Genomic DNA, 18406 nt, shown 5'->3' on the forward strand with positions numbered 1-18406 from the left:
CTCAACGCCACCCTCTGCACCATCATCGTCGACCGCCCGCCTCCTGATGCTGCTCCTATAGCGAAAGCCGTCTCCAGGTTGCATCCATGTCCTACACACGTGCATACATACACAACTACACACACACACACATACACCTACACACAAACACAAACCCATACACACACAAACACATACACACACACATACATACAGACACCTACACACACACACACACAAACACATACACCCACACATACACACAACTACCCACACATTCATACCTGCACACAGACACAAACACACATGCCTACACACACATACACATAACCCCTACACACAAACACACATACCCCCCACACGCAAACACACACACTTACATACACACACTCGTGATTGCGAAAAACATAATTTGAATTCAAGATGTCAAAATTCAAATTATTATTTTTTTTTTTTTTTTTTTGTGACATGTTTTCTCTTATGGTTTTGATCACTCAAGTTTACCACACAATTTAAAAATCATTTTTTTACAACTAAAAATCAAATAGCATGTAATATCATGAAATATAAGTAATGAAAGAATTGTTGGCTTTGCTGTTACACTGAATTACCAATTCAGGTGATAAACGCCTACGTAGGAAGGATTACAGAAAATTCGAGGCTGATAGAGGGAGGGGGGAGGGGGTTCGGACCTCCTGGACCCCCCCCCCTTGTGTGCACCACTGAATTACTGAGTTTAAGTTATCCCTTTTACAACTGATCCCGCTCATTTACTCCTTCAGAAGAAAAGTCAAGTCTTCTCTACAGGGACTTATGGTAGAAAGACACTAGTCATCCTTTCTTCCAGAAAATTGATAATATAGCGCTCGTGCTTGTAGGCGGAGCATTCCATGGTATTTTTGTCATTATGTCGAGTCCGTAACGTGACCTTTTTTTGCCATAACTTTTTAATTTACCGTTTGATTTGCAAATTATTTTAATTTGAGCTGGTGTGTTGGTAGGAAAAGATCAAAATAAAATAATATGCTAATCAAACAGTAAATTAAAAAGTTATGGCAAAAAAGGTCACGTTATGGACTCTACATAAATGTAAAAAAATATACCGTGGAATGCCCCAGGACCTGTTTTTCAATTTGTCTTTTATGGCAGTTAGTCTTGGAAATGGCTCTTTTTCCTTGGAAATGTTGTCTTCAACAAACGTAAGTGAATTAAAATTATTTACTATTTATGTCTATTTTTTGTGGTGCGTCAACCAAATACTTGTTGTGTACCACTTAGTAGTAAGAATGCCAGAAATTTGAAATCTTAGTATGATCTATGCTCTGGTTTCACTTAAATCGATTAAAAATAATTTTCAAACTTATTGAAATCCTTAGAATTGCTCCCTTTTATTTTGAGATAGATTTTACTATTAGGGTTAGTTGGAGGAAATGGGTCACTGGGGTAAGTGGATTACCCCCCTAAAACTGAAATACGGATATAGTTTTCGAACTTTTTTGCACTGATCATGTAACATGTCATCACAGTGATGGGTTTTGCATGAATTTGGGTTTCATGGAATTTTTTTCTAGGTGACAGACCTTTGTCCAAAAAAAAAAAAAAAAAACAAATCTGAAAAATATTTTTCTGTGAGTTCAAGCAACATTTCTAACGAAGTGTAAGTCAGTTTTTATAATTTTATTATTTTTTTCATTTAACTTTCATGTATAGTTTGACCCTAAGTACATACTACAACAAGAATTTTAGTAGAAAATATTATTAATAAGTGTTTAAGAGGAGGGGTCCCACTTTCCCCGTAAATTTTCGCTATAAGGGTAAGTGAGTCCCCTCACTATGGAGCAAGAGGGTGAGGATTTCAAAATCAAAAGAAACTCTGGTGAAATATTTGTACTAATGAAATACAAGACAACTATGATGACTTACTAGAAACTGATGGTTCAGCTACAAAAACTGAGCTAAAGCTTATGATTATGTATTTGAGAAACTTAACATCAAAGAGAATATTTAAAGCATTATTTTAGAAAATGATAAACTTTTGTTCATTAATAATATCCAAGATAAAATAAGATAATAAGTTTAAGTTTTTTTCTTTCAAAACTTTTGTATAAGGTTTCAAAAACTGTCCTCAAAAGGGCCCAACCAACTCCATATTTGATTCATAATTAAAATTAATTTTTACTCAATACAACCTTGAAAAAAAAATTATATTACAGATCTAAGATCCAGACATTTTAATTATTTACTGTTTCTATATTCACTTAAGGCAATACAGGAGTTTCAATGTTTTTTAAAGAAATTTTTAATAAATTTCTTTGAAATTTTCAGCATAGTAGAATGATGCTAATACCAGCTCAAATATAAAATTTCATTGAATTATTTTAAATTTTAATTTTTTTAATTTATTTTTTGATTTTATAATGCTTTTGTCATACTAGGGTAACATCCCCAGTAATTGGCAGGTCACCAGTAATTGGCACTTCCAACAAAAATGTCTTAAAATAAAATTCATATCCAATCTTTTAAAAGTAGAAGGCTATAATATAGCCTTCACATATTCTTATAATATAGTTGATATATTACATCAACTGAATGTACATTTACTTTAAAGATTATAACTTTAATTCATGTTACTAAATGGTAGCAGTGTATAGGAAAGAGAAACAATTGTGGATTGTGTCGAATCAGCCATTTTTGTTGCAAAAGCTTCTTCTCTGGCTTAAGGGAAGCATGCGCATAAATCCATTAAAATCTGACTTAAAATTCATTCAAAATATTTGTTGTCAAAAGTTTTGTTTAGTTGAAAGGTGTTACTTTGAGTGGGTAGAAGAAAATTTTTGTCTCTTTTTGGGTCTTTTGAAGAAATGATGGATGTGCCATTTAGTGGTGCTTCAGTTTTGCAAGTCCCCAGTAATTGGCACATGTGCTTATAGTCCTAATGTGTTGTTCTATATGTCACTAGTTTGATTTCTGATACTTTTGCAGCAAAAATATTGCATGGGTTCTACTATTGATTTGAATCCTCCAGGATCTACTGTTAAATTTAAAAAAAAAAAAAAAGCAATAAAAAACAAATATGTTTGGCCATCACAGTCAGATATTGCGACTGTAGAGAACTGTTTCATTTTTTTATGTTCCCTCAGAATCATCGGGTCATGTTTTTCTATTTCCATGGAAACAGCTATAATTTGTAAAATCAAAACTGCATGCTGACTGATGAAACAGCAATAATCTTGATTTTTTTTTCATGTAACATTCCAAATTTTTATTTCTCTAAAATATGTTTTTTAACGTTAAGATGTATAATTTAACATTAATTTATGTAAAATTTCCAACTCTAAATTAACATTAATGTTTTTTATGATGATGAAATCTGTATGTAATCTAAAAATGAAAAATAAAGTGATTTTCCAGTTTTATCAACATGTGCCAATCACTAGATCACAAGGTGTCATACAATGGGGTATCAGGTGCCAATTACTGGTGATTTTAGTAACTTTTTGCACACAAATTTTTATAAAAATATCTATTATAATATTTTTGCTTTTAGTGAACTAATTAGATGCACAGATGTGCATTCTTTTATACAAAATATTTAGAAGTATATATTTCTTTTCTAAGAAATGAAAACAGAAGTAAGTTTAAGGACAAACTTTTAAAGTGCCAATTACTGGGGTTCTTACCCTATGCCTTGCGAATGAAATTTCGTCAAAATTATAAAATACTAGCTAAATATGATACGTAAAACAATCGAAAATAGAATGCTGGGATTACTATTTCAAAATTTTGTGGTAAAGTTAAATAATGGGGGAAAAAAAGCAAAAAACTAAACATTTTCGGTAAAATATGTTCACATTTCAATAAAATATAGCTAAAATACTCCACAAAACTAACCAAACAGGAAAATCTTTCACAACAAAATGTTAACAAACCACCTAAATACTTGGCATAAAATTTTCAGCAAATTTAAATAATAATTCGTTTCCAAGGAACAGTTTGAATTTTGTAATTTTGTCGCAAATTTTGTTTTGAGAAAATCAACATTTTCTGTTTCAGTACTGCAAATTTCATTATTAAATAAACAATTTAATTTTTAATAAAAATTCACCACAAATAAGGATGATGATTCATTTGAAATGGTATTAGTATTGAAAATTAAAACGTCATATGCATTTTTTATATGGATTTTTATATGCATTTTTTAGTAAAAAAAAGGGCGTGGCTCCCAAATAGTGTCATACCTTCGCCAGTTTTCCATTGATTCAATTCTTTTTTTTTAAAACCATTCAGCTAAAAGTCTAGTTTTTAGAAATATAATGAATGAAAAACCGTTTGTTTGACCAATCTTTACTCATCTGAAAGCCCCTTATCGCCTTAACCACAAACAATTTTTATTTTCACCACTGTATTTGTAAACATGTTTGTTGCTGAGAAATTGGCTCTGCACTAATAGTCAGCAGACATATCTAATCAACAGTCAAATTGAAGAGGAGGTGTTTTGTTTCATGCAATAGCACAAAAACAACAATTAGCATGTTAAAATGAATTTTTAACTTTTCTCACTTAAGCTTAAATAACATAATTTAAAAGCAATAACGTATAATTTGAGTTTTAAAAAACTCTCCATTGTAGCAAAAATAAAAAAATCATTAACACTTTCTATATTATTTATTTTCATATCCATGCACAGTATTTTTGTAATGAATATAATTGAGGGAGTGAGAAGCAAAGTTTTCATGTTTTGAGTAAAACTCGTTTAAAGGTAACGTCCCACGTAGGCTTTCATTTTTTTTTTCCTAAATTAGCATCCACCAGGGCTACTAACACTACCTCTTGCTCCAAGACAGAGGAGAGATTCCCTACTATTTGTGCACTGGTTATCTCCAAATTTTTAATTTTGCCACTTACATCCCTTTGCTTCTCACTGCCTCAACTGAGAAATATTCAAAACAATTCAAACAAATAATAGATACTCAAAACTATAATTTTCTTCTCGCTTAAAATTCATAGAAAGATAAATCCAGGGAGGAGGGAAACACTAATTATGATTAAGTCAAGAATTGTTCAGGACTTATGGGCAAAATATAAATACAAGATAAGTAACAAAAACATTAAATACATTTACTCTATTAAAAAACATTTTTACCTCTTGCAGCTCTATCCACATGCATTAACTCTTCTGCAAAATTTAGAGCATCCGGATGCTTCTTTTCAACAACTTCTACGACATAATGCAAAAGTGTAGTCTTATGATCAATTGCCTTTGTTGAATTGAGCTAAAAGATTTAATATTTTTAAATAGTTAAAAATAAGTAAAACAGTTTATAGAAAACAAAATAAATGGAAATTGATAAAGAAACTCTAAACTTGCCTTGGTCAGAAAATTGATTTCGAAACCAACCGCTTGCTCATTCCTTGAACCAGCATTCATATAATTACCAATTAACAAAATAATTTGAAGAATCAAGGCAAATTTTTTACTTTGCTTCACCTCTTCACATGCAGCTGTAGCAGCTACTATATCCTGAGAAGAAAATGCTTTATTGTTTCAAATGGGAGATGATTACACAAAAACGGTAAACACAAGAATTTTGCTCTAATCCAATATTATTTTAATTATTTCATATTTTAAAATTGCACTTAACTTATTAAATGGTATTAATCTGCTAAACCGTACAAATTTAAAAGAACAAATTGACTTACTGGCTTTATATCTTGAACCATCTCTTGAAACCTCATTTTGAAGCTTATTGATTTAAGTCGGGGAACTAATCTTTTAATGCTTCCCATCTATTCAAGAGAGAGAAATGCAAGATTTTTAGAAAATTCTTATTCTTACAGCATCCACAATCGAACAAATTACTCAGTAAAATTACATTAATAATAAATGAAAACCGAGCTAATAAACCTTGCTATTTTGCTGTTGTACTTTTGATTGAATCTTACACATTTTCTAATCATTGAATGAAGAAAAATCAAAATTTAGATGGAATTCTAAGATTTGTCTGTTTTTTTTTTTTTTTATATATGCACAGCAACATAGAGTGCAAGGATGTTTTTACTCATTAAAAAGAATGCTACACTTTTTCCGATCATCAATTTTGTTGAAACTTTGACCCATACGAGTCCCGTTTCGTCATGGGAATTTCATTGCGTATTCATCAATTGTTTTATTTAAAAAATATAAGTTTAATGTTCAACAAAATTCTTATGACAAATCCTTACTACTGCTATCAAAAATTAAATTTCTAGCTTGTTTTATTTGTATTTATAAAACAAAATATCCTGAAAAATCATGTTCCATTAGATGGAATGGCCCATTACATAAAATTATAGCACTAACTATAGTACTAAACTCCAAATAATATAAAATGAAGTCTCTTTAAAGTGTCTGTGTGTTTGAAAGCACAAAACTCAAGAAATATCCGGCCCATTTTGCTGAAAACTTCATGCTTAGTTTCTTTTAGCCCCAGGTTTGCAGACCGGTTTGAAAAACTTAGATAAGAAGTTCTTTCTTAATTCAAATGTAAGACACAATCTTTCACAAATTCTCAAATAGGAGTGCTACTTGGGAGCTGCAGATTAGGCAAACAATGGCAGTGATTGCTGTGATCAGTAGTTATTTTTTAAGGTTTAACAGCACTTGAAAATGAAAACTTTTATTTCAAGCATTTTTTTAGGCTTTTTAAAAAACATACAGACTATGTGAAATGAATTATGTTAACATTTTGAGATAACACATTTAAATGGCGTAACTAGACATTTGTAAAATTTCCTTCTAGAAACTTCTTATGTAAAATGTTAAAATTTTAAAAACTAGGGTTCTCCCCACCCCCCTTTTCTTTTTTTTTTATGGATATGTGTGTGTAAGAGGTTTATATGAAAACAGATCATGCAATCAAAGAACATATAATTACATTACAAAATATGTATTTAAATTTAAAATGCAATTTATACTATATTTTTATACATACCGTAACAGCAAATTGTTCAGCTTCAGCTAACTCATTGTACTGGTCTTTAAACTGTTCTAGCCTAGATAGCTGTTCCGGTTCAGGCATATACCTAATCAATTGCTGAAGCATAGCATCTGTTAACTGCTTCTCATCAACTTTAAGAATGTACTTTTGCATATCTTCGACTGAAATTTTGACAGATCCGAGTAAAATCACTAAAAATAAATAAACAAGAAATTACAACATAATTTATGCAATTTTTTTAAAGCTTTACACAATACAAAATTAAGCATCATGCAAAAATAAAAATAAATGCTCACTTAAATTTTGTGCTGATTTTGCATCTAGTACTTTAAGTTCTTTTACTTTCTTTGATGGCCTTTTCTCATCAATCTTGTTCTCTTTTTTAGCTGAAATCATACACAAAAGAATTAGTTAACTTAAATGTATCACACAGAACTCCAGTTGTCTCTCTGCTTAAACGACTTTCAAGGGACCACAGAAAATCGTCCTTAATTAAAAGGCGTCCTTAAATAGAATGCTTTTAAAACTACAGTGGATAATCCAGGACCATGAAAAGCTGTGTTTACATAGAGAAAATCGTTAAATAGAGCATCGTTAAACAGAGAGTCAGTGTATTTAATAACAAATTTTTCCCGACTTCGTTTCCATTACATTGCTTAAACTCCATTACAACAAACAAAATTTTTGATCCTTTGAGCTGAAACGGTTAAAACTCAATAGCAAAAAAATTTGATGAGTTCAACTTTTTTTTAATTTAATTTTATTTATTTTTTCAATTAAACATTAAAAGTGATACTCCACAATAAAAATACAACATGAATTTGTATGACTTTACATTTTGAGAGTATATATGTAGCAGCAAATATTTCATTTTACTCATGAATGCAATTGAAAATAATATAACAGGGGGGGAAATAATAATTAGCAACTCACTTTGTGGTTTGGAGGAAAATTTAGAAAGCAAAGATTCAAAGATGTCATCACTTGCTAACTTTTCTTCATGCACAGATACCCAAAATGCTTTGTCTGACAACTTTTGTGGTTGAATCTAAGTGGAAAAGAAGCAGTAAATCAATAAACAAATAAAAGATTTAGTAGACTCATGAAATTAAGTAAACAAAATCTCTATTTACTAAGGTTGGGTCAAACTGGCAGTGTCATAATGCTGCAATTAGGATGTGCTGCATAGCCTTCACAAGGCTGCCAGTTTAGGTTTGCCTCAACTATAGCTTATAGTTAAATCAAGGATATTGTTAAACCGAGGAGCATTGATATTCAATGCAATCAAATTCGGACCAGTGAAACGTATCATTTAATTGAGGAAATCTTCATATCGGGTATCATTAAATCGAAGTTAGACTTTACTTAAAACAAGAAAAAATAAAAGTTATGCTCACATATGCCACTAACTTTGAATTTTAAAGAGCAAAATTGTTAGCAGGTATAGAAATTGAAGCATAACTAAAAAAATGGAATAATCTAAAACTGGAATAATCTCATTGAATGGCTTCAGTTTTACTTCAAATATGAATCTTTCCATCAATACTGTCGTAATTACATTAAAAAAAACTAACTCATTATGCAAGAAAGTACTTTTTTTTTCCATAAAACTTTGAAAACTCAATTCTATAATTATGTACACATGCTTATCAATTATTAGTAACTAGCTTTTGCCCACGGCTTCGCTCACGTTGATGTAGTTTTTTTCAATTGATTTAAGTCAATGGTCATTACAGGCAGAGGTCAAATAGTTACCAAAAATTGTTTGTCTCTAGTTTCGCTGACATTTCAAATTGTCTGCCCCCTTAAATGTATCAAAAGGTATGATTAAAACTGAAAATTAGAGGGAAGGGGAGTAAATGAAATGTCGGCAAAACTGAGAAGACACCCAAAAATCACAAAAAATAAATCACGAAAACGTTCAGGAGTTGTAGAGAAGTCAGTTTGGGTAGTGTTCCCGCTAGGCTGTTTTTGAAGGGCGCAGCGCCCTGCCCTTTTCCATATCGGCAGAATGCGCCCTGCCCTTCTTTTAGATCGCAAAATGCGCCCCACCCTTTTTGAAAATAACAATATGCGCTCTGTGTTTTTAAAAAGATGCCTCAAGCATCGTTTGTACCCGCCGCGATATCAGGGCAATTTCATTTGTCCAGCGATCGTCTGCAAAAATCCTCATGTCTTGCCATTGTCCCCGGAATTTCACCCTGAAAACAGCCCCATGAATAAAAGGAGATGCAAACATCTAGGCAAAGAGGGGATGAGATTCTCGGAATTCTAACAGACTTGTCAGTTGGAAATAAAAGAGATTTCTCCAGGTGTTCGATCATCTGCGATGGTGGTGGGGGGAGAGATTATTGTTTAATTCCTCCCCATTCTTGTGTTTCTGAGAATCAACAATGAAAGAGGGAAGGTGGTAGGTAGTCTTCCTATATTATTTTCATCTGTAGGACCAGGGGGCGCCAGTTCCAGGAAAAGTAGAAGGGGTACTACTTGTCAGACAAGAACAGATGCAGATGAACGGTTCCATTTCTTGTCCGAAAAGTCAGAGTGCAAACGCAAACGGTTCTTGATTTGAAAATACACGGTTCTTGACGATGATGCCGGCCGAAAAAATGTGAAGTTTACTGAAATATTTCAAGCTGTTTTTCTTTTTCTTTTTTACTGAAAAACAGAATAGAAGCAGGGTTCGTATGCTCTTTATAATCCTTGAAAAGGGCTTGAAAACGCGTTTATTTTGAAGTGATTGATAAAATTTTGAAAGCTAACATAGTGCTTGAATTCCTTAGAGTCTAAGGAATGCACAACCTATGGTCCGCAGGCCAAACGTGGCCCGCGAAGTCTGTTGAATTAACCCACGAAAAATTCTAAAAATATATATAAATAAAAAAATTTGAAAAATAAAAAAAATTAAATAACTAAGTTTGCGAAATTATCGTTTTAAAACTCATTTACCGTTCTAGTTAACAATTTCAAGGTCCAAAACAAGTCGATTTTACCCCATTTATAACTATTACTTCCCCGAAATCGCACTTGCAAAATCGGAAGATTAACGAAAATAATGTAACAAAAACGACACCTTCAACAAAATGAAAATTAATTTTTGAAATAGAATGTTGAATTGGGCAATAAACATCGTATGAATAGGCCATTTTGGTAGCGTTTCAGCCCTTTGTGTCCGTTTTTCGTTTGCACGTGGAAATTAGGCTTAGCTAATTTTGGCGCATTGCCAAAACAACGCTGTTTCTGATTGGTGAACTTTCTAATTGTTTTTTAAGTAGTACACAGTAAAAAGCCTACTGAACTAAAATACAAGAGTATTTTTTTATCTTGAATTTTTAGCCCTTCCCCCCCCTAAAAAAAAAAGAACATTTGAAATGGAAACATATTGTTTTGTGTGAAATTTGCCATGGAAATTTTCTGCTGCGAAATATTTATTCATTCACTCCTTTTTGCTGAGTATTTGTATTATCTTTGAATATGATTTGTATACTAACAGATTATTTTAAAAAACTCATTGACATAATTAAAAACATACTTTTGACACACTTGTGCTTTTTCCCCAACTAAAATTATCCTGCAATGTTTCTTTTTTTTATATAAAAAACTATAATATTGCTTTTTAAAAAATCACAAAAATAAAATGATGATGTATTAAATTTTCATAAAAATTGTCAGTGAAATTAAAATCTTGGATTTTGGCCCCAGCTGCTTGGGTAGCGCATGCATCTGCAAACATATTTGTGTCATGAAGTTGCATCAAGTCCAACACTATGCATTCAAATAAAGCCTTTTTTTGTTTTGCACCTTGCTACTACTGCATTTTTGAAGCACTGCACACAGTATTTTAATAATCAGTCTGATGTTTTTTAAAAAGTTGAATTTACATTCATCATGATTTTGATGTTTACTAAGATACTTATGGCATAATGCACATTACTAGGCAGTTTTTAGATAGGAAGGGGGATCTGTAATTAAATATTGTTCATCTTACATTAAAATTCAAAGGATTTTGAAATGCCTAGAATTTTTCATTCTTATAGGAAAAGTAGGCAAATTATGGCCTGAAAAGTGTTGAAACACACCCAAAGCGAAGATTCAGCATTAGTTAACTGTTCCTACGTTTGGAAAATGTGCTTAGTTGGCATTTGGGGGGGGGGGGGCAATCTAACCCTAAAGACAAGTGCATTTTCTGGAAGAAATGATTTTCAGTACTGAAGTCAATGGTGGAAATTAGGGGGGGGGGCAGGGGTGCACACAGAGATTTTGGGGCCTATCACAAATGACTTTTCCGGGTCCCCCTCCATGTTGTTTGCTTCTATATTTCACCCCTAGTTTTAAAAATATTGGACACCCTTGAGGATCAGGCCGGGGGTAACAGGTGTCTGTTCTCCCCCACCCTGCTGCCTATGCCCCTGAGGGGAGGGGGGTCATGGTACAGAGGAATGGATGAAATTTTCGCAGTGTTTTAAGATGTTATTTTCCTTCTTTTTTTGGGGGGGGGGGGCGCTCAGTACTTTTTGAGAGGAGTCTCATTGGTCTTGGATTGGGGAAGATCACGTTGAAACATATAGTGCCCTTTTTATAATAAATAGTGCCCCTTTCAAAGACCAGCACCCTGCCCTTTTTTTTCCTAGAGTGAACACTAAGTTTGGGTAATTCCCAAAAAATCTAGTTCGAATGAGGTCAACTATTCTTAAATAAAGTGAAACAGTTCTCTTATAATCCCGATCTTCATCAAATGCATAATATCGAGCGCTACACTGGCAATCTAAATTATTGTATAAGTATAACTTCTTACCGTAGAAATCGTCCCAAAATAGGGTCAACAATGATGCTACCCCAAATGTTTCCAATAAACAGTAAAAATTTGGCAATTGTTTGAAATTGTGTGCAAAGACAAAGTAATGGAAGTTTTTGCACTGTTTATGAATTTGCGAATTAGTTGGAGAATTATTTTATGTGTTAACAAATTTAAAGAAAGAAATATTAAAGAAATGGCGATATTTGGTTACATGGTGAAAACCGAGAAACACAGTATTGCGTAGTCTTTAGCTTCAAAACAAGCGACAGTTGAAAAAAATGCCAAATGCCTTAGCTATTGAAATGATTCCACAAAAAAAGTTTGGCTAGATTCCAACTGATCGATTAAATACCCAGTCAATACAAATAAATTTTTAAAAAAAACCATTAATTGCCTCAAAGTTGCATTAAAATGGAAAAAAAAAATCAGCCAAATCCATGTATTATTTGCCAATCTTGTGCAAAAATCTTACTTCAAGATTTGACTTGAGAAAAGCCTTGAACAGTCACGAAAAGCAAAGATAGTCAACAATACAATAGTCGCTATCGGCAGAGAGTTGAGATCATACACTAAATATTGTATTGAATTAAGGAAAGCCTTCGAACATGGAACTAAAAAGCTCATAACTCGTTTTTTATTCTACTTAGAAATTTCGAACAGGTGCCATCTTCAGCAGAAAAATCAGAGCTTTCGATGGACATATAATGTTAATATGTGCAAGTATTTTTTCATCCCCACATTAGAGAATTTATACGAAAATTGTGTTTTATTGCCCCCCTGAGGGGTTTTGCCCCCCAAAATGGGACGAAAACTACCCTATGTGTTATTCTGATGCATAAGCTATATTATTGTAAAGTTTCATCAAAATCCATTCAGTAGTTTTTACGTGAAAGAGTAACAAACATCCATACATCCATACAGACAAACTTTCGCATATATAATAGTAGTAAGATATAACAATCAATGTATTGATCCAAAAGTGTCACAACCAGTTATAAAAAAAATTATTTATTTTTAAAACACAATTAAAGGGGGTTCCAGATTTTACGTTTTTCGTCGGATTAATTATAAAAGACATGCCAAGTGGGAAATTGTAAAATGGGTAGTGGGGTTGTGAAAACCAAGATCTTCTTTAAAACTAGAAGTGGATTTTTTTTTCTCTTGCAATAATGTTTTTTTTGTTTTTAGCATTAATTTCATTTATAGCATGATTTTCTATAGCAACAATGTTTTGCAAATTTGTTTCTTGGTTTGGTTATTAATTGCCTCTTGGTTCGCATTTGCAAATAAAAATTGTTTAAAAGTTTTTATGCTTTGAAACATTTGATCAGCTTTGGAGACTTTCTGCACTACTTCTTTGTTTCATCCTCTTCATCACTAGCATCAGCAGTGAATATTAAATCCGATATTAAAGGAACTTGTGATTTGATCAAACAATATTTCCATTATCAACTTCTGTAAAATTTTCCCCAAGAACAACATCAGCAGTTATGTTCCTAAACTTTCGTGAAGGAAGATTGACTGTACGAGGACTTTCCTACTATTGTTTGAAGGATACTAAGACAACAAAAAGAAGGCCACTGAAGCTTCAAACAGCTGTAAAAGAAACTTTGCTTCAAACAAAAGAAATGTAAAAAAAAGTTTGTGCAAGTCTTAGATGGATTATGAAGTGAAAAACGGGGCACTTGAAACCAGCCCGTGCACTGAGATCATTGGTCTATTTCAGCCCTTTAGATGAAAAATGATTTTGATCTGTTAATAGAAAAATACTTTAACCCAAATTTTTGAAAATGGGTAACGTAAAATACGGAACATTTTAGTATTATCATATAGCAATTTTCACGGAGTTGCAGTAAATTATGTCAAAAGGGGGCTAGCATATGAAACAGAAAACATAAAATCAGGGTTCCACTGCAATTTTAAATAAATTATCTGACAACATTATCAGGTCGATGTAGTTTTTTATTTTTGAGTCTACATTTTGTGAAAAAAGATATTTATGCCAGCTTTTTTCTTTTTGTAAACAGAACTTTTTTTTTTTTTTTTGTCTTTTTTTTTTCTTTTTTTTTTTTTTTTTACATTTTCTTCATGAAAAAAATCCTCTCATATCACAGCCACCAACAGCATGTTTAGCTATCACAAATCTCATTTGAAATCCCTTGAAATAAAGGAATTTACTGGGAATGACTTAAAAGCTGGAGGGTTTTTTTACTAATTGTTTTCTTAGTCGAATTGATTGAGCTTAAAAGTAATGAAACAACTGTGAAAACATGTACATAAGAAATTTCGTGCAATGTTTAAAGTATAAAATTTGTGAATTAGCCGCTTCTACAATATTTAATTTTGTGAAGGGTTTGCAAAAGGAATCCGATTTTATGCCTGAATCAACCCCTGACTATATATTTTGAAATGAATTCCATCCTTTTTTTTTTTTTTTTACATGCTCACTGGCACTTCATTTTAGTTTATGCTATGGTCAAGATCAAATTTTACAGAGTCAAAAAATTTCTTTGAGTAATATTTTTCCATTTATTCATTTGAAGCTGCTGTTGAGGCTTTCAAGAATACATTTCTAAACAATTCTGCAATAAAAACGACAACTTATTATTGCTTAATCTGTTACCATCAGAATGTTTTTAAATGCTGTTTTTTTTTTTTTTTTTTTTCAATTTTTCAGTCAAAATTGACATTTTTCATTAAATTAATAAGCATAAAATAAAAAATACAGAGTTTTAAATATAAATTAAAATGACAAACTGTGCAGTGCAATTATGTTTCAAATTTAATTACCTTTTTCCAATTGGCACGTTTTAAAGGTGTCTCTAAGACATACTTCGGTTTTGGCTGCATTCCATGAGGTAAAACATTAGATGATGGAAGATTAGGAGAAAGTCCTCCCATGGGTGGTGCTGGTGGTCTAAATCCACCAAGACCAGGTGGAGGAGGTGGTGGTGGTGGTCCCATGCCTGGCATAGGTGGGGGTGGCGGTGGACCACATCCTGGCATAGGTGGAGGAGGGGGTGGACCACATCCAGGCATTGGTGGAGGAGGAGGGATTCCACCAGAACCAGGAGGTGGTGGTGGCGGGGGAGGAGGAATTCCACCTCCTGGAAGAGGCGGAGGAGGAGGTGGACAAGAGTTGGCGATTAGTGTTGTCATTCCAGGTGGTAACTGAGGTAGTGTTCCCTATGAAAATGAAACAAATAATACGGATAACTAAAATGTGCTTAAAGATATATAGTTGTACAAATAGTGAAATTTGAATTCATTGCAAGAACTGCATTACCTTTTTCTTTGCATCAGTTATAATTGCTTCATATTCCTGTAGACGACCTTCAATTTGAGCCAACCTTGCTTCAGATTCTTGTTTGGCTGTTAAGGCATCTTCTAATTTTTTGCTAAGCTCATCAAAGACACGTTCATCTTCTTGTTTTGATTTATCAATTATTGTTTCTATATTAGAGAAACAAGGGGGAAAAAAGTTCAGTTAAATGGCCCCTTGAAGCAATTTTAAAATATGAAGTCAATATTTACAATTTTTGATAAAGAGAGTTTAAGCTCTAACCACAATGTTCAAAATTTAAATTAATTTTAGGCTCTCTTTGATAATGTTGGGGGAATTTATTGGTGCCTCCCTCAAAAAAATTCTGAAACAAAAGTTTAAAATATGCAATTTTAAACTATCTATGGTGAAGTTAAGGGGATCTCTCTTGAAATTTTTCTACAGTGAAGTGCAATTTTAGGTAATGTTTGGTAATGGTATAGGAATGGGACAACTCAATACTAGGTTAACTTTGGGAAGAAAGGATTCGGGTTCCGGGAATCCACCCAGAGGTTTTCAATATCTTTAAAATGCAATTTAAGGCTATCTTTAGTAGTAACATTAGGGAATGTAAAGCGGTTCAGAGACGCTCCCGAGAAAGGTTTGGAAATTGATGTCCTAAAAATGCATTTTAGGCTATCTCTAATGACATTAGGAAAAAGGTCAGGACTCAAGAGCTACCTCAAAAATTTGATGATATTGAAGCTTTATGAGAGCAACTCTATGCTATAATTCATTGAAAGGTGATAAGGGTGTAGGGAGCTCTCTCTCTCTCTGAAATTTTTCAAGATTATTGGCTCAAAACTGCATTTTTTAGGTTATGTTTCGTAATAATAGGGGATGGAAGGTGGGTTTGAGGGCACTCCCAGAAATTTTTCTCCATTAAGGTTCTAAAATATAACTTGAAATTATCTTTGGTGATGTTAGAAGGGTGAGAAATTCGGGAGCTTTCCTTTCTAAGCCTTTCTATTTCACTGTGCAAAATGTCCTTTAAAAAAAGTAAAAAATCATGTTCAATTTTTTTTTTATTTGCTGTTGGCATGACAGCAATTTTCTGGAACTTATTCTAAACTGATTTCAGTAATTGTGTATGCTGAGCAGAGTGACTTAGTAGCTATTCTTGGGTCAACTTTCATATCAGATTTTGTTTTGAAATGAATAACTTGCTTAGACAATTTATAGCCAAAATCGTTTAATGTATCACAATAAGTTGGTCCAGAACTGCTATTTGGCAAAAATATAGGGGAAAATACTCTAATTTCAGTAGCAAGGAAAAGCAAACTTTTATATCTTCAGGTTATATTTCCATCAAAATAAAACATTTTTAAATTTAAAAAAAAAAGAAAAAAAAACTGTTCATCATCACCATTTTGTTATTGTTTTAATATGTGCTGGGAACATAACATTGTTTTTTTAATTTGCAATAGGAAGATTCTTTGCTATTTTTCTTTCTCCTTTTTCATATGTTTTCTGGGTATTTAGAACATATGTGGGGTTTTTTTTCTTTCTTCCTTTTTTTTCTTCTTAAGAATAAAAGCGGCAAACAGTCTCTAAAATCTCATTAAATTACAAGCATTGAAGATGCATATTATATGACAACAAACAATTTTTGTCCAGTTTTAATTGGATTCTACTTTTTCTTTCTGGTGCCCTGTAATATGACAAATTAATTTTTATTTTTAAAGCTTAGTAGAGAACAGGGTTTAATTTGCAAAGGAACTAAGTGTCCTGTGTGTGTGTTTTTTTTTCTGTGAATTTTAAGAGAAAAAAGGAGTTTTAACTATTTTTGTAGAAATAAAAGCTCTAAGCCCCTGATACAGATGAATATCACACTAAACATTTTGTTAAAACTTTATTGCAACCAGATAAAAAATTTGTTTTCTCTTAGACAGAACTAAAAAAATCTTTACCTATTAAAGGTTCGACATCTATTTTAAACCTTTTTGTATGTCTGAAATCTGGATCACAGCCATTTTTATGTAATACTATTTGAGAAACACATTCTTCTATCAATCTGTAATAAGCAGACCTAGAAACATAATAATATAAATATAAATGATACATCAAACCACTAGAATAAAGTTTGGTTGCAAATGAAAAAAAGTGACTTACCTAACACTAATATCATCTCGTAAGCAAAGTAAATGCTGAAGTACTGACAGAAAGTCATTTTCAGCAGGAGTTTCAGCTATCGTTTGCTTAATAAGTTCATAACAATCATTCATATCTCTACGATTTGTTAAAGCAAATAAAATTCAGTGGGAAATAGAAGTAGGCGCATAAACATTTAGTTTCAATCAGTCAAAATAGCGTAGAAAATTTTAATCGCTCTATAAAAGTTTGTAATAGTTTCAGTTTTAATTAACATCATACATGTAAACTGTTATACAAAAACAATCAACTCTATTAAACAAAGTCAGATAATTTATTTATAATGTAACAACAGTTCAAAAAGACCTACTGTTTTTTCAGCTCTTAAAAATTTTAATAAAAATATGTTGTTTACAACCACAACAGGCTGCTATACAACATACCTAGGCTTGATTTAACTGATTAAACATTGTTCTCTCTGAATTTAAAAAAAAATTAAATTAACTACAGAAATTACATTGAAGTCGAAAAAGAGTGATTCCATACCAACTCAACCAAAATAAAAAAAGTTGGTTGCATGACCGACTCAGATTTTCTTTAAATTTGGTACACAGATAGCACATGCAATATAGAAGTGTTTGGTATCTATGAAAATTAGTCACTCCAGGCATTCAGGAAAAAAATATTACAATGTTTAAAATGAAAAAAGGTTAAGGTACAGTACTCTTAGAAGTTACTACCACAAAAATTTGATTTTGCCGATTTCGCTGAAATTGAGACATTGATTCCAAAAAAAGGGAAACAAAACCAATGGTTTGCTCACTTTCTGGTAGTCTACTGGTGTTCCCTATAAATAACTACACAATAAATTATTTGGGTTTCACACTCCTTGGAAATATTTAAGCTGAAAGACAACCCATAAGTCAAAAAAAACGCAATTTTGACCATTTTGGCAGCCGTTTTTCTCCTAAAGGGAGAGCACTAGGAACTTATTTCTTTTTTTTAAGTAAACTACTGATATGTTAGCTATTCACAGGAAAAGAGTTTACTTTTGGTTATTATTTGCATAAAGAGATATCCCGCTGATAGCATATGCATGTTTTCCTCGTAATACCATATGCTTGTGTTCGTCCCCTCAGACTTTACAATAATAGGAAAGAAAAATAATGCATTTATTAATTGTACTATACCTAGAAGAATTCAAAAAATTAACACATTACTGCATTTAAAAAAATATTT

General features: G+C 32.1%; 1 protein-coding gene across 1 annotated transcript in view; it reads right to left on the reverse strand.

Moving 5' to 3' along the window:
- Positions 1–18406, reverse strand: part of LOC129216117 (protein diaphanous-like) — an 85597-nt gene that overhangs the window by 16454 nt on the left and 50737 nt on the right. The window contains exons 12-21 of the mRNA XM_054850269.1: positions 17189–17305; positions 16987–17105; positions 15041–15207; positions 14545–14940; positions 7890–8004; positions 7253–7342; positions 6951–7147; positions 5680–5766; positions 5348–5500; positions 5123–5252 (exon numbers count right to left, since the gene is read on the reverse strand). Coding sequence (XP_054706244.1) covers positions 5123–5252; positions 5348–5500; positions 5680–5766; positions 6951–7147; positions 7253–7342; positions 7890–8004; positions 14545–14940; positions 15041–15207; positions 16987–17105; positions 17189–17305 — 1571 coding nt within the window. The remainder of the gene's footprint in view (positions 1–5122; positions 5253–5347; positions 5501–5679; positions 5767–6950; positions 7148–7252; positions 7343–7889; positions 8005–14544; positions 14941–15040; positions 15208–16986; positions 17106–17188; positions 17306–18406) is intronic.

Source organism: Uloborus diversus, chromosome 2 (genome assembly GCF_026930045.1).
Source record: "Uloborus diversus isolate 005 chromosome 2, Udiv.v.3.1, whole genome shotgun sequence".
Classification (NCBI taxonomy): Eukaryota; Metazoa; Arthropoda; class Arachnida; order Araneae; family Uloboridae; genus Uloborus; species Uloborus diversus.